This window comes from Acanthochromis polyacanthus, chromosome 4, assembly GCF_021347895.1.
Source record: "Acanthochromis polyacanthus isolate Apoly-LR-REF ecotype Palm Island chromosome 4, KAUST_Apoly_ChrSc, whole genome shotgun sequence".
In the NCBI taxonomy this organism is placed as follows: Eukaryota; Metazoa; Chordata; class Actinopteri; family Pomacentridae; genus Acanthochromis; species Acanthochromis polyacanthus.
This window is the reverse complement of record NC_067116.1, coordinates 9989245-10004073: the sequence shown is the minus strand read 5'-3', so window position 1 is coordinate 10004073 and position 14829 is coordinate 9989245. Positions and strand designations below refer to the sequence as shown.

At 41.2% G+C, this 14829-nt stretch overlaps 1 protein-coding gene across 1 annotated transcript in view; it reads right to left on the bottom strand.

Annotated features, from left to right (window-relative positions):
* orc1 (origin recognition complex, subunit 1) overlaps positions 1-14829 on the bottom strand; it is a 51464-nt gene that overhangs the window by 20247 nt on the left and 16388 nt on the right. The window contains 2 exon segments of the mRNA XM_051947288.1: positions 8291-8397; positions 8473-8695. Of these exon segments, the coding sequence (XP_051803248.1) occupies positions 8291-8397; positions 8473-8695 (330 nt within the window).

Sequence of the window (14829 nt, the reverse complement as noted above, 5' to 3'; positions counted from 1 at the left end):
CAAGAATGCGAAATTTCAGCCTCAGTCAGGCAGCCAAATGATCCTGTTGGAAAGCTAGATTTAGCCACAAAGTGGTGTTAGCCTACCATTTATTTTCAACACTGGACAACAGCTTTGAAAATGTAAAAATATCTGAAATCAAGTTAACTCTATTATTGTGGTAAACACTTCATACATAGCCAAGTTCATTTAAAAGCATGATCAGCACCATGTGGTAAGTTCAGCAGCTTTTTTTTTTTTTATTTAGAACTTACATTTTATTGAAATTTGTATGGCAACAGAGCATTTCATACAAAATAACTAATCACAGAATACAAAGATAAAATTAAAGCTGCAAGCAGCGATGGACGGGTCCTCGCATCCACGCTGGTCGGCGAATCCATGCACGTTCACCAGGTGGCGCTGTGACTGAGAGTGTGTGTCGGCCTCTGAATCACATCTGGACCAGAGTTTAATCACACGTAAAATTTCAGCCAGATTGGAGCATGTTCAGACTAGTTATACAGCATTTCCTGCCCATCCACCACCAGTGGCGCTGTAACTCAGAGTGTATTTCACACAGTGGATGTGATGAGGGCTGGACTCTGATCACTCATGAAAAGTTTCAGGCTGATTTGATCATGTAGAGGCAGTTATACAGCATTTATTGTCCCTCCAACAGGTGGCGCTGCAACTGAGAGTGTCTGTTGGCCTGTAGATGTGATCAGGATTGGATTGTGATCACACATGGAAAGTTTGAGGCAGATTGGAGCATGCAGAGGAGAGTTATACAGCAGTTGTTGTTTCATGGCGAAGCATCAAAACTCTAATGGTCGCCATGGCCACGCCATTTGGCTTCTGGTTAAACTTTTGATAACTTTTCCAAACCAAGTCCTGCTGTGTGGACTGACAAAATTTCAGGTCTCCTGGAATTATCCCCTAGGAGGTATTAACTCTCAAAAATGAGAAAAATCATCAAAATCTCACAATTAATCCAAGATGGCCGACTTCCTGTTGGGTTTAGGACATGGCTCCAAGAGGCTTTTTTGTGCGTCCTGATGTGCTCTATAAGCCTCCCAAATTTCATGGATGTAGGTGAAACGTGCTGGGGGGCTGTTTGTTAAAAATACTGTAGGGGGCGCTATAGCATGTGCAGTGCCGAGATGCATACAGTGTTGTTCCTTGGGTCAATGGTGATGTGTGTGGTAATTTTTGTGAGCATTGGAGTATTCCTAACCTGTCAGAAAGGGCTTTGTTTTTCATGGCGATATTTGGTTGCTACGGCAACAGCGTTGCATGAAATGTCACACCCTTCACAGTGTGTGATTGTCAAGAGGTGAAGACTCGACTGACCAATTTCCAGCATGATATCACCAAGTTTGGGGCCATTGTACCTGAAAATATAAGGCCTTAAACTTACTATTACCAACAGGTGGCGCTATGACTTTTTCAAAATTTATGAGTGTGGATGTGTTCAGACTGGACCTGGTATCCAGCATGTGAAGTCTGAGGCAGATAGGATGTTGTTCAGCTGAGATATGAATCGTTAAATTTTCATGGCGAAACATCGAAATTGGTTTGGCCGCCACAGACACGCCCTTTGATGACAAGTCACCATTTTCACTGGGATGCATCATCAATGTGTTTAGGCTGTTGTCACTGCATTTGAAGTGAATATGATCAACCGGGTAACAATAGGGCATGAAAGTGTAAAAGATGTCTATTCCTGAAACCACAAGGTGGCGCTATGACTGTCAATGAATATCCCTATGTGGATGACATCAGGACAGGACTGTCATCATACATGTAAAGTTTCAGGCAGATTGGAGCATGTTGAGAAGAATTAGACACCAATTCCTGTTTCATGGCGAAGGATCAGTTGTTTGAGGCTCCGCCATGGCCACACCTTTTGGCTTCTGGTTGAGTTTTTGATAACTTTTCATCAGAAAGGTCTGGTGAATGTACTGGCCAAATTTCAGTTCTCTCAGACTTATCCACTAGGAGCTATAAATTTTGACAAATGTACAGCAAATTCAAGAAGGCCGACTTCCTGTTGGGTTTAGGGTGTGGCTGTGATTGACTTTTTGGTGTGTCCTGATGTGGTGCATATGCCCACCAAATATTGTAGCTGTAAATAAAACATTGTGGAAGTTGGCCTAATGACCACTTTTTCAATTTTGCAGGTGGCGCTATAGAGCCATTTTTCCACACATATGCGCAACTCCCATAAAATATCAAATTTTCGCCAGTCCTGATGTGCACGCCAAATTTCACGCGTTTTGGTTCATGATAAGGCCGCCAAAAAGGCAAGTCATTTCCCGAGGAGCGATTAAGTTTGAAAAATTTACAGCAAATTGAAGATGGCCGACTTCCTGTTGGGTTTAGGGCGTGGCTGTAATTGACTTTTTGGTGTGTCCAGATGTTCTGCATATGCCCACCAAATATTGTAGCTGTACATGAAACATTGTGGCAGTTGGCCTAATGACTACTTTTTCAAGTTTGCAGGTGGCGCTATAGAGCCATTTTGCCACGCACATGCGCAACTCCCATAAAATATCAAATTTTTCGCCAGTCCTGATGTGCATGCCAAATTTCACGCGTTTTGGAGTATGATAAGGCCGCCAAAAAGCCAATTTACTTTACGGGAGAAAAAAATAAAAAATAAAAAATAAAAATAATAATAATAATAATAATAATAATAATAATAAACCCTAGGGTTTCAATAGGGTCCTTGGCACCGCTGGTGCCTTGGACAGTCGGTGCCCTGGCACCGCCTGTCCTTCGCACCCTCGGTGCTCGGACCCTAAAAAGAAATACGACAAGAGACTTGTTTCTTAAAACAAATACAGTGGGATCCTGTGATTGCACAACATTAAAGAAGTTCAGGCTAAGTGGCACAGCCAGAAGGAAAGTATAATAAAAAGTGTCTAAGTTAGAAAGGCCTCTACTGGACGCCATCGCAATCTAAAATTAAAGCTGCAAGCAGCGATGGACGGGTCCTCGCATCCACGCTGGTCGTGAATCCACGCACGTCCACCAGGTGGCGCTGTGACTGAGAGTGTATGTCGGCCTCTGAATCGCATCTGGACCAGAGTCCAATCATACATTTAAAATTTCAGCCAGACTGTAGCATGTTCAGAGCAGTTATAGAGCATTTCCTGTCTATCCACCAGGTGGCGCTGTAACTCAGTGTATTTCACACAGTGGATGTGATGAGGGTTGGACTCTGATCACTCATGAAAAGTTTCAGGCTGATTTGATCATGTAGAGGCCAGTTATACAGCATTTACTGTCCCTCCATCAGGTGGCGCTGCGACTGAGAGTGTCTGTTGGCCTGTAGATGTGATCAGGATTGGATTGTGATCACACATGGAAAGTTTGAGGCAGATTGGAGCATGCAGAGGAGAGTTATACAGCAGTTGATGTTTCATGGCGAAGCATCAAAACGCTGATGGTCGCCATGGCCACGCCATTTGGCTTCTGGTTAAACTTTTGATAACTTTTCCAAACCAAGTCCTGCTGTGTGGACTGACAAAATTTCAGGTCTCCTGGAATTATCCCCTAGGAGGTATTAACTCTCAAAAATGAGAAAAATCATCAAAAATCTCACAATTAATCCAAGATGGCCGACTTCCTGTTGGGTTTAGGACATGGCTCCAAGAGGCTTTTTTGTGCGTCCTGATGTGCTCTATAAGCCTCCCAAATTTCATGGATGTAGGTGAAACGTGCTGGGGGGGCTGTTTGTTAAAAATACTGTAGGGGGCGCTATAGCATGTGCAGTGCCGAGATGCATACGGTGTTGTTCCTTGGGTCAATGGTGATGTGTGTGGTAATTTTTGTGAGCATTGGAGTATTCCTAACCTGTCAGAAAGGGCTTTGTTTTTCATGGCGATATTTGGTTGCTACGGCAACAGCGTTGCATGAAATGTCACACCCTTCACAGTGTGTGATTGTCAAGAGGTGAAGACTCGACTGACCAATTTCCAGCATGATATCACCAAGTTTGGGGCCATTGTACCTGAAAATATAAGGCCTTAAACTTACTATTACCAACAGGTGGCGCTATGACTTTTTCAAAATTTATGAGTGTGGATGTGTTCAGACTGGACCTGGTATCCAGCATGTGAAGTCTGAGGCAGATAGGATGTTGTTCAGCTGAGATATGAATCGTTAAATTTTCATGGCGAAACATCGAAATTGGTTTGGCCGCCACAGACACGCCCTTTGATGACAAGTCACCATTTTCACTGGGATGCATCATCAATGTGTTTAGGCTGTTGTCACTGCATTTGAAGTGAATATGATCAACCGGGTAACAATAGGGCATGAAAGTGTAAAAGATGTCTATTTCCTGAAACCACAAGGTGGCGCTATGACTGTCAATGAATATCCCTATGTGGATGACATCAGGACAGGACTGTCATCATACATGTAAAGTTTCAGGCAGATTGGAGCATGTTGAGAAGAATTAGACACCACTTCCTGTTTCATGGCGAAGGATCAGTTGTTTGAGGCTCCGCCATGGCCACACCTTTTGGCTTCTGGTTGAGTTTTTGATAACTTTTCATCAGAAAGGTCTGGTGCATGTACTGGCCAAATTTCAGTTCTCTCAGACTTATCCACTAGGAGCTATAAATTTTGACAAATGTACAGCAAATTCAAGATGGCCGACTTCCTGTTGGGTTTAGGGTGTGGCTGTGATTGACTTTTTGGTGTGTCCTGATGTGGTGCATATGCCCACCAAATATTGTAGCTGTAAATAAAACATTGTGGAAGTTGGCCTAATGACCACTGTTTCAATTTTGCAGGTGGCGCTATAGAGCCATTTTTTCACACATATGCGCAACTCCCATAAAATATCAAATTTTTCGCCAGTCCTGATGTGCACGCCAAATTTCACGCGTTTTGGTTCATGATAAGGCCGCCAAAAGGCAAGTCATTTCCCGAGGAGCGATTAAGTTTGAAAAATTTACAGCAAATTGAAGGTGGCCGACTTCCTGTTGGGTTTAGGGCGTGGCTGTAATTGACTTTTTGGTGTGTCCAGATGTTCTGCATATGCCCACCAAATATTGTAGCTGTACATGAAACATTGTGGCAGTTGGCCTAATGACTACTTTTTCAAGTTTGCAGGTGGCGCTATAGAGCCATTTTGCCACGCACATGCGCAACTCCCATAAAATATCAAATTTTTCGCCAGTCCTGATGTGCATGCCAAATTTCACGCGTTTTGGAGTATGATAAGGCCGCCAAAAAGCCAATTTACTTTACGGGAGAAAAAAATAAAAAAATAAAAAAATAATAATAATAATAATAATAATAATAAACCCTAGGGTTTCAATAGGGTCCTTGGCACCGCTGGTGCCTTGGACAGTCGGTGCCCTGGCACCGCCTGTCCTTCGCACCCTCGGTGCTCGGACCCTAAATATGTATTTGGAGTCTCAGTAAATAAGTTTTCTTTTCCATATGAGAGAGTTCTTTCATTTTATGAATCCAGGTTTGAAGAGAGGGTGACTCTGTTCTCAACCACAAAATTGTAATGCATTTCAGAGCTGCTGCAAAAAGTATGTTCAGAAGGTACCTCTCTGCTCGACCTTGTACCCCTGGTGGGGTGATACCTAGTATAGCAACCTTTAGGTCCCTCGGTATTACAACTTGAAAAATTTGGATTATTGCCTTATAAACATCATCCCAGAATGTCTGTATTTTGGAGCATGTCCAGAAGATATGTGTATGGTTAGGCACCTCAGTGCCGCAATTTCTCCAACACAAGTTGGGGACATTAGGGGTCATTTTAGCAACAATATCTGGGGTTCTAAAATATTATTTTCCATTTAAATTCTCTCCATATATTTGAGTTTGTGGTCTGGTGTGCCACTATGCAACCCTCTTTCCGCATTTCATCGGATATACTTTGGGCCGTTTCTGCCTCCCCATCTTTATTTTGTCACAACAGGTTTATTTTGAGCCATTGTCGCAAATATTTTGTATAACTTTGTAATTATTCTTTTATCCTCGTCCCGCTTTTGAATTTGAATCAAGAAATTTTCAATTGGTGATGGGTCCATCACTTGTTCCCAGTCTTTGTGAGATAACAAGAAAGACGGTATGTGGAGATACCTAAAGAAATCATTTTTTTGAAGTTGAAAGAGTCTTTAACTGTTCAAATGACAAATTACCGTCCCTATCAATCAACTGATGGATATAAACAAGACCATGATTAACCAATTTTATAAAGCCTGAATCCAATCTGTTTGGTGTGAAGGATTTAATATGTCCAATATTAGATAGAGCTGATAATTTAGTTGGTAATTTGAAAGCAACTCTGACTTTCTTCCAAATGTCAAGCGTGTTTTTAGTCTATCTTGAAGTACTCTTAACTGGGGTATCAACAAATGGCAAGGCTTGTAATGATCCAGAGCACATTGCTTGTTCGATGCCCAACCATCTTGTATGGACATCATTTTGCATCTACAAAATCAATGCTTTTAATTGTGCTGCCCAGAAATAATGTTTTAGATTAGGGAGGTTGAGTCCTCCTTCCTTGAGTCCTTGGAGTGTTTTATATTTTATTCGTTGGCGCTTGCCTTGCCAAATGAATTTTGAAATGATTTTGTCCATCTCTTCAAATGTTGCCCTTTGAATCACTATGGGTAACATTTGGAATAAATATAATAACCTTGGAAGTATATTCATACGAATTGATTCAATGCGTCCTAGAAGAAATAAGGGCAACGCGTTCCAGCGGTCTAAATCATTTTTTATAGCTTTAACCATTTTACCATAATTTGCCTCAAATAAATTGTCCAGTGAGAGAGGAATATAGATACCCAAATAGTTAATGTTATCTTTAGCCCAATGAAAGCCACTTTGTTGTTTTAACTCCAGTGGTATATCACCCAAGACATCCATTGCCTCAGTCTTGTCGACATTAATTTTGTACCCCGAAAAATATTCGTAAGATGATATCTCTCTTAGTAAACAAGGAACCGTAATGGACGGTTCAGTCAAATATAAGAGGACGTCGTCTGCATACAGAGATATTTTATGTACTTCTTCGCCTATTGTGACTCCTTCTATGTCGCTGTCATCTCTGATAAGTTGAGCTAAGGGCTCAATGCTGATAGCAAAGAGCAAGGGAGACGGTGGACACCCTTGTTGGCATCCACGCTCCAAATTAAACCTCGCACATTGAAACCCATTGACTCTGACTGCTGCTTGGGGTGAAGAATATATCGTTTCAATCCAATCTCTAAATTTAGGTCCCAAATTAAACCTTATTAACGTTTGAATTAAATATTTCCATGACACTCGATTGAATGCTTTTTGAGCGTCCAAAGATAACACAGTTGTCATAATTTTATTGTGCTGTTGATGAGATATAATATTAAGTACTCGGTGCAAGTTATTCCCATAGTGTCTGCCGGCAATAAATCCAGTCTGATCTGGATGAATGATTTCTGTTATTATGTTGTTTAATCGACATGCCAGCGCAGCTGTCAGGATACGAACATCTCCATTTAGCATAGATAAAGGTCTGTAAGAGCCACAATCAGTGGGGTCCTTGCCCTCTTTATATAATACAACTATTGTGGCTTCTGACCATGATGGACCATAGTTTTTTGTTTCTAATGAATAGTGATATGCATTTAAGAGAAGTGGAGTAAGGTCCTCCTGGAAACATTTCTAAAATTTAATAATGAATCCGTCTGGACTAGGACATTTGTTTTTCAGAGATAAAATAACCTGTTGAATTTCCCAGGCCTGAACTGGCTCATCTAGGTCTGCTGCAGATAGTCCAGTTGCATTTATATTCTGTAGAAAGTGAGCTATTTTAGGTTCATCAGGACATGTATCAGAATCTTGATAAAGAGATTCATAAAACTTCGCAAAAGTTTCAGCTATTTCCTTAGGCTTAACAATGGATCTGTCTCCCAGCTTTAATTTATGTACAGTATTGTAGGATTGCTGCTTCTGTAATTTGAAAACCAAAAGCCTACTCGCTCTATTTCCATGTTCGTAATACTTATGCTTGGCAAATCGCAATTTTCCTTCTATCCTTTCCGCTAGCAACTCCTAAAGTTCTTTACGAGCTACATTTAGATCAGCAAAAAGGTTAGGCGACGAACCTTGTTTGTGCCTATGTTCCAATTCTCAAATTTTTTCCTCCAATTCTATTTGTTTCGCAATCTTTTGTATCTTTTTTGCCGAGGCATAAGAAATTACGCTTCCTCTCAAATATTGTTTTGCACAATCATGGCCTTCATTGATCAGAATGAGGGGTCAGGGACTGTGGTGTTTGAGAAAGACTCACCGGGCTCTGGCCTCTTCCAGGATATTAGCAGGCTGTCTAGTCGGCAGTGATCTGCAGGGGATGCTGGGTGTGGCTTGATGAGGGGTTCGTGGCGTGCCAGGCAAGATCTGTTGAAACAGAAGTAACAAGGTGAGTAAATGATGACCAGAGGTCCAAGTGTCTATCTCTGTCAGGATTCAAACCTTCTTGTGATTCTTTCGTGGCGTTCTGGTCAAAGAGTGGGTCTTCTGCTTTGAATGAGGAGTGCGAAACACAGCTGTGTGTCGGCCTTTTTTTACTAAAACCTCTTCTTCACTATCATCTTCATCCTCCTCACTGCTCCCCTTTAGCTCCTTCTGGGATGGAACAAACTCATCCTCATCCTCTCCATCTGAGTTCAAGTCCTGCTGGTTGTCCAAAAGATTCCTGATCAAACAGACAGCAAAGCTGAAATACTGTGAAAATACACGAGTCATTTTTCAAAGTTAATGTTTTTCATTAATTCAAACAAAGCCAAGAGACAAAAACTCAAAGAAACATGAAAAAGAGAGATTTAATAAAATATACTTATAGAATCACGGCAAAAGCACAAATTTCAAGTAAATATCCTCTGAGTTTGATTTATCATTATTGTGCTTCAGTTCATTCAACGACCTTCATTGGTGGTAGGTGCCGTGCTGAGCGACAGCCAGTTGCAGTCTTTTTGATTTTTGTTTACTTCCTTGTACTTGCTGTGTCTCTACGTTTTTGTCACCCCTGTCACAACAACTATGTTTTACACAAGTTTTCTTGTGGTTCTCTTGGTGATACAACCACTGCTATGACCTGGCACAAGGCATGAAGTTCAGGGAGAAGCCATTCACCTCTGCCATTGTTGCTGCTGCTTACATTCCCACATCAACTTATGTGGATGTGGCATGTGACACTATTCACTACACTGTGGCAAAACTTTAGGATCAACAGTCAAATGCCTTAATACTCATAACTGGGGATTTCAATCTTGTCACGCTGGATAAAACATTACCAACATTTCACGAGTAAGCTGACTGTCCCACAAGAGACAATAGAGCAATGCATACAATGTCAGTGCATATAATGTCATCCATCCCCTCACAAGGAGGGGGTAGATGCAGCACTGCAGGGCTGCTTTGACTCTACAAACTGAGATGTGATTAGTGAACAACATGGGGAGAACTTATAATGACTGCATCACAGAATACATCAAATTCTGTGAACACTTCACCTTGCCACCCCAGACTATATGCTGCTTCCCAAACAACAAATCCTTGATTAGCGGTGACCTGAAGATACTTCTGAACCACAAGAAGATTTCAGGGTCAGAGACAAAGAGGAGTTGAAAAGGGTTCAAAATGACCTTAAGGTGAAGCTAAAGCAGTGCAGGGACTCCTGCAGTAGAAGCTGGAGGCCAAGCTCCAGCAACAAACTCAAAGGAGCTGTGGGCTGTTAAGAAGGACATCTCTCGGTTCAAGGTGAGGACACTAACAGGGCTCTCAGCTCTTTCTGCAGTTACCTGTTGTTCTTGCACTTGTTGCATTACTTGACATGTTGCACTGCCGTTTGCAAAACTTAATTTCCTCATTCACTCTATATTTTAACTGGAAGCATTGGGCAGATTATGGTGCATTTTTCAATTTAGTACATTTCTTTTTTCATAGTATATTTATTGTGTATTTTGTATCTTAGCACACTACCAACGAAAAGTTCGGGAACATTTTCTCATTCAATGCTTTTTATTTATTTGTATTATTTTCAACATTGTAGATTAATACTGAAGATAAACACTTTTTGTTTACAACACAATGTCATATATATTTTATAGTTTTTTTTATAACTTCAGTATTAATCTACAATGTAGAAAATAAATAAAAATCACTGAATGAGAAGTTGTGTCCATACTTTTGACTGGCGGTATATATTTGTCTATATTTATACTGTATATTCTATTTTTCTATTGTGGTGGTGATCATTTTACTTTTTCTGCTTGCTGCTGGAACAACAGAATTTCCTCTGGGATCAATAAAGTATTTCTTTTCTATTCTATTCTATTCTACAAGCATTGAAGCACACTCATTGTTATTATTAGGGCTTGTTCGCATTATAGATTCTTCCAACATGATTTTTGGCACCTGACTCGTACCGCAGCTTTGAGAAAACCCATACAAATTATATATCAAAATGTGTGGCTCAATCAGAAATGGTGTACTATGTCTTTTGGTAGCACTTAGTCCAAGGTTTTTTCTTTTCTTTTCATAATTAGTAAAAAAAACTTGCATTAAAAATCCCCATTGAAATAAATGTTGAGTCAACCAGCTAACCGGCAAAACCCAGCAATCTTTGGAATCCTGTAGCTCTAGCATATTTTACAGTAGGAACATCATTCAAAGTTTAAAAGGGTCCCAAAGTCTTGAATATGACTTGTCTAAATCGGTGTATTGACATCTTTTTCAGCTTTAACACAGTGGCACACCAATTACACCACAATTAGTGAGACGTCGCCCTTAATAGAAGAAGTACGTCAACATTATTTCCAAAGGGCTTTCAGTCACTGTAAATACTTCTCCCTATATTGCCATATTTGATTCCAACAGATACAGTTCTAACCCATTGGATGTTGTTGTTTTCACTTCAATATTGGCAAGACGACACCTTCTCCTTCATTTGAAATCCACAAAGACTCCTTCCAGTACTCAATGTCTCAGGGATGTTACGTCTTTCTTAAAAACAGCAAAGATCAGATATTCTCTGAGAGCTGACCCCTCTAAGTTCTACAGGAAATGGCAGCCTTTCGTAACTTTCTTCAAATCAATTCAATTACTTTCATGTGATTGATAAACACCCTTAAAAAAAAAGCTAAGTTTGGCTGATTTTTTTGTGTGATGCACAAAATAACTATGACATTTACCTGTCAAATTTTCATTTTCTGAAATGACAATTCTGTCTTTGATGTGCCATAATTTTCAAATAAAACAAAACAAACAAAAAAAGTCTCTCCCAGTTAACACCAGTTTGAGGATCTACAGCAGCTGCATGTTATTGCTTTATTCCATTTAAAAGGAAGTTCAATTGTGTGTGCATTTCAAAGTGAAAGCCCCAAGTTAGCTGAAAAAATGCTAAGAGCATTTCAAAATAAGCATGCCACCTCACAGCTACCCCTTGTGCTGGACTCAAAAAAACCAATCTCCCTGATGTCAAAGGAGCTCATCAAACAGTACCTCTTTCGGTCTCTTTCTCACACATGTACTGATGGACAAACCATCTGTACATTTGGGTTTATTTTCAAAATAAGAGCCCATACCCAGTTACAGAGCCTGGTGCGCAGCTCTATTCCCCTTGATAATGAAGCTTTTTGTTTATTTTTTGAAGTCTCAACGCATAGTTCACAACAAGAAAAACACTTATGCTTACAAGGAGTCACACAAATTCTGTTAAGTACGCTACACTTTCAAAGTAAAATCTCAGACGTTAGAGGGAACTGATCATCCATTCTCTATACACCGCTTTATCCTCACTAGGGTCATGGGGGGTGCTGGAGCCTATCCCAGCTGACTCGGGCAAAGGCAGGGGACACCCTGGACAGGTCGCCAGTCTGTTGCAGGGCTACATATACAGACAAACAACCACACTCACATTCACACCTACGGGCAATGTAGAGTTATCAATTAACCTCAGCATATTTTTGGACTGCGGGAGGAAGCCGGAGTACCAGGAGAAAACCCACTCATGCACAGGGAGAACATGCAAACTCCATGCAGAAAGATCCCAGGCCCAGGCAGGAACTGATCAGTGTTTGTGAAATATGTTGGCCGTTCAAATACATTGTATAATAGCAGGACATATCAACCGGCAGAAGCTACACGGGGACACTAATAATTTTTTCAGACATTTTCTGGTTCTACATAGCCTTACTTGATTTGTTTCAGTTTATGTATCCTAATATACTTTAAACTTTTTGTTGTGTTTTGTCGGCAGCTGATTGAGGTTTCTGTTGGGAGAAGAGTTTATTCAAGAGAGGAGCTTTTTTTCATTGAGACAGAACAAATCTGGACAGCAACATCAAATTCCAGTGGACATCTTGAGGTGTTTTCGTGGTTGCTGTGCTGGTGCAAAGGTGAAGGCTAGGAAATGGAGATATAAGCCCATTCTTCCATCAGTCATCATGGGAAACGCCAACTCTTTGCCAAACAAAAGTGACGAGCTGGAGACATTCGTGAAGACTGACAAAACATACTGTGAATGCAGTCTTCTGTGTTTTACTGAACACTGGTTGAATCAAAACAGCTCAGACTCAACTGTGGATCTACCTGGCTTCATTCTCATAAGGTCAGACAGAGATACTAAAACTAGTGGCAAGAAGAAAGGAGGGGGTCTGGCTTTATTTGTTAACCAGAGATGGTGTAACTCCTCATAACATATAACTGTTAAGGAGAAATTGTGTTATCCAGATATTGAACTGTTGGCAGTTGCCCTTTGGCCATATTATATTCCAAGGGAGTTCAGTCACATCATAACAATACTTGAATACATTCCACCCAAGACAACTGACTTGATTCCATGTGATGTTTTGCATGATACTGTTACTAGGATACAGACTCAACATCCTAAGGCACTTGTAATAATATCAAGAGATTTCAATCATGTCAACCTCTCCTCTCACCTGACTGGATTTACACAGTTTATTAACTGCACTACCAGAGAAAATACAACCCTAGACCTGCTGTATGCCAATGTCAAAGAAGCTTACAGAGCTACTGCCTTACCACCACTGGGCAGGTCAGATCATAACTTGGTTTATCTGCAGACCTGTTACAACCTGTTTTGTGGAGACAGCCTGCAACTAAAGTCAAAATCAGAAGATGATTCCTCAAGCTAGTGAAGCTCTGAGGGACTGCTTTGAATCAACAGACTGGAATGTGCTTCTGGAAACAGAGGAGGACAGTATGAACACTGACAGACAGGTTGATTGTTTTACCGAGTACATCAACTTCTTAGAGACACAGTCACACCTGCAAAGACTGTTCGCTGTTTCCCCAATAGCAAACCATGGATCACAAGCGACATAAAGGCAACCCTCAACCAGAAAACAGAAAGCTTTTAGAGACGGTGACAAAGAACAACTCAAAGAAGTGCAACATGAGTTGAAGAGGAGACTGAAGATGGCAAAGATGGAATACAAAAAGAAGATAGAGATGAATTTTCAACACAGCAACATCTGTGATGTGTGGAGGAGAATCAGTACCATCTCTGGACACAACAATAAAAAGAAAAGGGAGCCAATAGTGGGTGATGTGGAAAGAGCTGATGAACTGAACTTGTTCTTCAACAGATTTGATACTGTGGACACACCTACTTCCACTGCTGCTCATCCTCCTTCTCCTCAACATATGGAAAGCCCCAGTATAGCTCCTCCTTCTCCTACACATCTCCACAGCTACAGCTACTCCCCTTCTACCACCTGTACCCTTCTCTGTCACAGAGACAGGGGTGATGTTGGAGCTTGAGAGACTTTGCTCTGGGAAGGCAGCTGGTCCAGATGGTGCATGTCCAAGGCTACTTAAAGACTGTGCTGCACAACTGTGTCAACCTCTCCACAGGATCTTCAACCTGAGTCTACAGCTGGGGCAGGTGCATGCTCTATGGAAAAAAATCCTTTATTGTACCGGTACCAAAAATCAAATGTCCAGTTGAACTAAATGACTACAGACCTATTGCCCTTACCTCACACATCATGAAAACTGTGGCTGATTCTACGCCTACTGAGGCTTGAGGTCAAAGACAAACTGGATTCCCTGAAGTTTGCTTATAAAGAACACATTGGAGTGGATGATGCCATCCTCTTCATGCTTCATCGTGCCCCGTCTCATCTGGAGGAACCTAGAGTTTATGTGAGAATCATGTTCTTTGATTTTTCAAACGCATTCAACTCCATCCAACCCACCATACTCAAAGACAAGCTCACAGAGATGGGACTGGATCCTTCCTGTGTTTCTTGGATCATAGATTACCTGACAGGAAGGCCACAGTTTGTCAGGCTGGGAACTGTGTTTCTGGGACATTAATGAGTAGTACTGGGGGTCCACAAAGAACAGTCCTGGCTCCATTCCTGTTCACACTGTATACATCGGACTTCAAATACAGCACTGAGTCCTGCCACATTCAGAAATACTCTGATGACACTGCTATCGTGGCATGTATCAGAAATGGACAAAGCTGAATACGGGGACCTGATAAATGCCTTCTGTGGCTGGAGTCACAAAAACTGCTTGCTACTTAAGGCCTCAAAGACAAAGAAAATGATCATAGATTTCCACAGATCCAAAGCCCCTCTTCAGCCAGTGAACACTTGTGGTGTGGACATCGAGGTGGTGACATCATATAAATATTTAGGTGTCCACCTTGATAAGTTGGACTGGTCTCAAAACGTAGACTTCATCTACAAAAAGCTCCAGTGCCTCAGAAGACTTCTATCATTAGACATCTGCAGTAAGATGCTGCAGATGTTTTATCAGTCTGTGGTAGCAAGTGTCCTGTTTTATGCTGCA